Genomic DNA, 4,244 nt, shown 5'->3' with positions numbered 1-4,244 from the left:
GGGAAATGCCTATGTTGAGAAACATTACATTATTTAAGTCTAAATTGCCCTATATATAAAGAATGATTTATCAAGAATTTAAAAGGCAACATTGCTCATTAAATTTGAAGTGGGAGTAGCCAAAGGACAGGAGAGGTATTTTTATTTGATGATCTCTTTACTTGATTCAGCTTCTGCATTTTCCAGCTTTTGCTTCCATCATCTGGGTAAACCAACTCTAGCTCCATACCTTAAAAAAAACTCAAACTCTTAAACAAGCACAGTCTTCCCACAGAAGAATGACTAACCAGAATTACACTACCAAATGCAGCTGTAAGCACTTGTCTCAATTTAAAGGGAGCTGTAAAGGTATTCAGGGACCCAGGTGTATGGGGACAATTAACAGAGTTACTGTAATGCTCAGAAGGAAAAAAAGACAAAAAGCGTCTGTCCAATGGATGGAAAATCCTATGACTGCCGGGTGAGATGACTGCTCAGTCAAGATGCTTACTTTTTCACTCATAGATTCTTCAAACTTGTGGTTAAAGAGGCACTTGTACACACGGCCTTCCCCAGCTTGTGTCTGAAACAGAATAGCAACATTAGATCTTCAGGAGAAAATACTTTTTTCATGCTTACCAAAATACAACTATCGTATGGAACCCAAAGCCAAGTTTTACATTACTAAAAGCAGTGCCCATTCATTATAGGAACAGCTAATACTTGTTAGTGTCACGATCTGATCCAACAGCTCTTTTTGTCAAGAAAAATTTTAAAGCTGAGTTATCCTTACCAACTCCTGTTTTTCCTGCTCTTTTTGCTATGGAATAACCTCCATTAATGCAAGGGAATATGATCTATATAGATCTCCTCCCCTGCTGCAACTCTCTATGCCAACGTTCTGGTAGCAGAGCCTGGGATCCATCTCACCTGCTGTTAAAAATCAGCTTAATGATAAAAGCAGGATCATAGAAAACTAAGGCTGGAAAGGACCACGTGAAGTCATCCAGTCCAGCTACCTGATCAAGGCAAGATCAGCCCCAATTAAATCATCCCATCTGAGGGGTATCTGACAAACCAAGCCCTCTGCTTACAAAAGCTTGCTGTACATCTGATTTAGTCCGAGATGCAAAAAAAAACTTACTTTGCCTTCTGACTAACATGAATAACCACCCCTCTAAACCATCCTAGTCAGATGTCTGTCTAACCTGCTCTTGACAATTTCCTGGGGTGGAGATTCCACAACTTCTCTAGTTAATACGACTCAGTAGGCTGTTGGCTTTTCTTGCAAATAATGCACACTGTTGGCTCATATTCACTATAAACCCCATGTCCTTCCCTGCAGCACTACAATCCAGCCAGTGATTCCCCAGTTTGTATTTGTGCATGCAATTATTCTGTCCCAAGTGCAGGACCTTTCACTTGTTCTTGCCGAATCTCATCTGATAGACTGGAAACTGGTCTGCAGTCTATCTAGGTCATTCTGGATCCTAGCCCTAACCTCCAAAGTGTCTGCAACTGACACCCAACTTGGTGTCATCTGCAAATTTGCTAAGTGTGCACTCAATCCCACTACCCAAATCATTAAGGTGTTAAATCATATTGGACACAGGACACACGCCTAGGCAACCCCACTTGATACCTCATCCAAACTAGACAGAGCCACTGACGACTACTTGTTGAGCACCATGATCCAACCAGTCATGCATCCCCCTTATAGTATTTTCATCTAGTCTGTACTCCCATAGTATGAAAATATCATGGGAGACAGCATCAAATGCCTTACTAAAATTAAGGTACATCATATCCACTGCTCTCCCCCGTCCACAGAGCCTGTCACCTTATCATGGAAGGAAATTAAGTTAGGCATGAGCTGTTCTTAGTGAATCCATGTAGGCTCTTCTTAAATCACCTTTTTCTCCTCTGTCAGGATCTGGTCCTGAACCCTAGCCTGGAGACTCAGAGACTTGAACATGGACAAAAGGTGGACTGGCACAGAGAGAGAGAGAGAGAGAGAGAGAGAGAGAGAGAGAGAGAGAGAGAGAAGACAGAAGAGAGAAGAGAGAGAGGCCACACTGGGAAAAGCCTCCTACTGCTGGTCCAATTGGCTCCCAGCTCCTAAATGAATCCTCCCACCTATATATGGGATCCTGTTGCCTGTGGAAGCTGTATGAACAAGGCCCTTTTTATTCTTAGACCATACTGACATTTCCATGCTCCTGTATCCCAATTCCAAATTGGATCACCCGCACTGCTGGCTCTGCTTGGACTTTGGCCTCTGTCTCAAACTGGACCGTTTGAAACTCATCTCTCCCAAGTACCTGACCCATCTTGCTCCCTGACTTTGCCTTGCTTGTTGTTTCCACTTTGACTTGGACTCTGACACTCTGGCTTCGACCATGCCATCCCTTGGACCATTGGCTCAAGTTAGCCACTAGGCAGACTGCCCATGCCTTAGCACATGACAACCTCTAGGTGCTTCACAATAGATTCCTTGAGTCCTGCTTCATGATCTTTCCAGGTATCAAGATCAGACTAACTGGTCTGTACTTCCCCAGATCCTCTTTCTTCCCATTCTTAAAAGACAGACAGTATATTTGCCTCCTTTCCCAATCATCCAGGACCTCCACAGTTTCTCAAAGACAACAGCTAATGTCTTTTAAATTAAATCTCACTCAATTCCTTCAGTACCCTAGGCTGTATCCCACCTGGCCCTGTTGATTTGAAAACAACTAGCTTCTTTAAGCAATCCCTAACCTGTTCTTCCACTACCCTAGGCTCTCTTTTTCTCCTTCTCCATCTTTGCTGCTAACTGCACTCATGATCTGGTTGCTGACCTTATTCATAAAGACTGAGGTAAAAAAGTCAAATACTTCCATCCGTAACTAGGTTGTCTTTTGCATTTAGAACCACACTTTCCTTAATTTTCCTCTTACTTGATATACTTATAGAATCTATTTGTATTGCCTTACGTCACCTACCAGTTGCACCTCAAATTATGCCTTGGTCTTCCTGATTTTCTTCCTGCATGCCCATACAATATCCTTATACCTTTCCTAGTAATATGACCAAGTTCCCACTTTTTGTAGGATTCCTTTTTGAGTTTAAATGCATTGAAGAGATCACTGCCACCCAGGCTAGTCTCTTGTTGCATTTCCCATTCTTCTGTTGCAGAAGATGCAGATAATTTGCATTAACCTTTTGATGAACATGAGCTGGCAGTGTAAGGAAGCCACCAACAAGGCCAACTGCACCTTGTCGTGCATTAGCAGATGGCATGACCAACAGATTGAGGGAGGTGATGCTCCCCCTCTATGCAGCATTGGTCAGACCACAGTTGGAGTACTGTGTCCAGTTTTGGGCACTGCACTTCAAGAGGGACATGGAGAATCTGGAGAGGGTTCAGAGCATGATTAGTGGCCTCTGTGAAAGACTGTATGAGGGGAGGTTGAAGGATCTGGATCTCTTCAGCCTTCACAAGAAACGTCTGAGGGGAGACCTTGTAGCTGCCTACAAGTTTATCAAGGGAGGACAAAAGGGAATTGGAGATGCGCTATTTACTAGAGCACCCATAGAAGTAACTAGGAATAATGAATGGGTGCGAACTGGTGGAGAGCAGATTCAGGTTAGACATTAGGAAGAATTTTTTTTTTTTTTTTTTTTTTTTTTTTTTTAAAGAGAGGGGGGACTTTTTACAGTAAGGGTGGCCAGAGTCTCGAATGGGCTTCCAAGAGAGGTGGTACCATCACCTAACTTGGAGGTCTTCAAGAGGAGGCTTGATAGATACCTGGCTGGGTTCATCTGACCTTGGTCCTCTTCCCTGCCAGGGGCAGGGGGTCTAACACGATGATCCTTTGTGGTCCCTTCCAACTTTACATTCTATGAATGAAGACTCTTTCCTCCTTCCTATCCACTTTGAGGCACTTCTCATAAAAACCTGTAGGAGTTCTTGGTGCCAAAGATTAGCTAAAATTAAGTCTAAAAAAGCAACATGAAGCATACTACTAAACCAGAGCACTAAATAAAAACCAAACTCTTTTACAGAGTTGCTGAACAGATCCCCCCCAAATTCTGACAGTGGAGAAGGGCAGCGTTCACCAATGAAAGCTATATTCTTTTGGGCAACCTCTTCAAAGCAGCTTTTGTTTACATGTTGCATTTTCAAAAGATAAATGAGTGAAGGATAAACAACAGGGGTTCCACTGATACTGTTTACTGTAGTAAAGTCTGTTCAGGCTCTTTTTCTGCCCTTTAGTTCTTGTTAA

The 4,244-nt window shown here is 42.8% G+C and overlaps 1 protein-coding gene across 1 annotated transcript in view; it reads right to left on the bottom strand.

Annotated features, from left to right (window-relative positions):
• Positions 1 to 4,244, bottom strand: part of GLG1 (golgi glycoprotein 1) — a gene marked incomplete at its 5' end in the record, with an annotated part of 114,307 nt that overhangs the window by 56,232 nt on the left and 53,831 nt on the right. The window contains one exon of the mRNA XM_014518313.2: positions 491 to 562. Coding sequence (XP_014373799.1) covers positions 491 to 562 — 72 coding nt within the window. The remainder of the gene's footprint in view (positions 1 to 490; positions 563 to 4,244) is intronic.

The sequence above is a fragment of the Alligator sinensis genome, unplaced genomic scaffold (genome assembly GCF_000455745.1).
Source record: "Alligator sinensis unplaced genomic scaffold, ASM45574v1 scaffold203_1, whole genome shotgun sequence".
Lineage (NCBI taxonomy): Eukaryota > Metazoa > Chordata > Crocodylia > Alligatoridae > Alligator > Alligator sinensis.
Note: the sequence above shows the minus strand (reverse complement) of the source record. Positions and strands in the feature narration are given on the sequence as shown.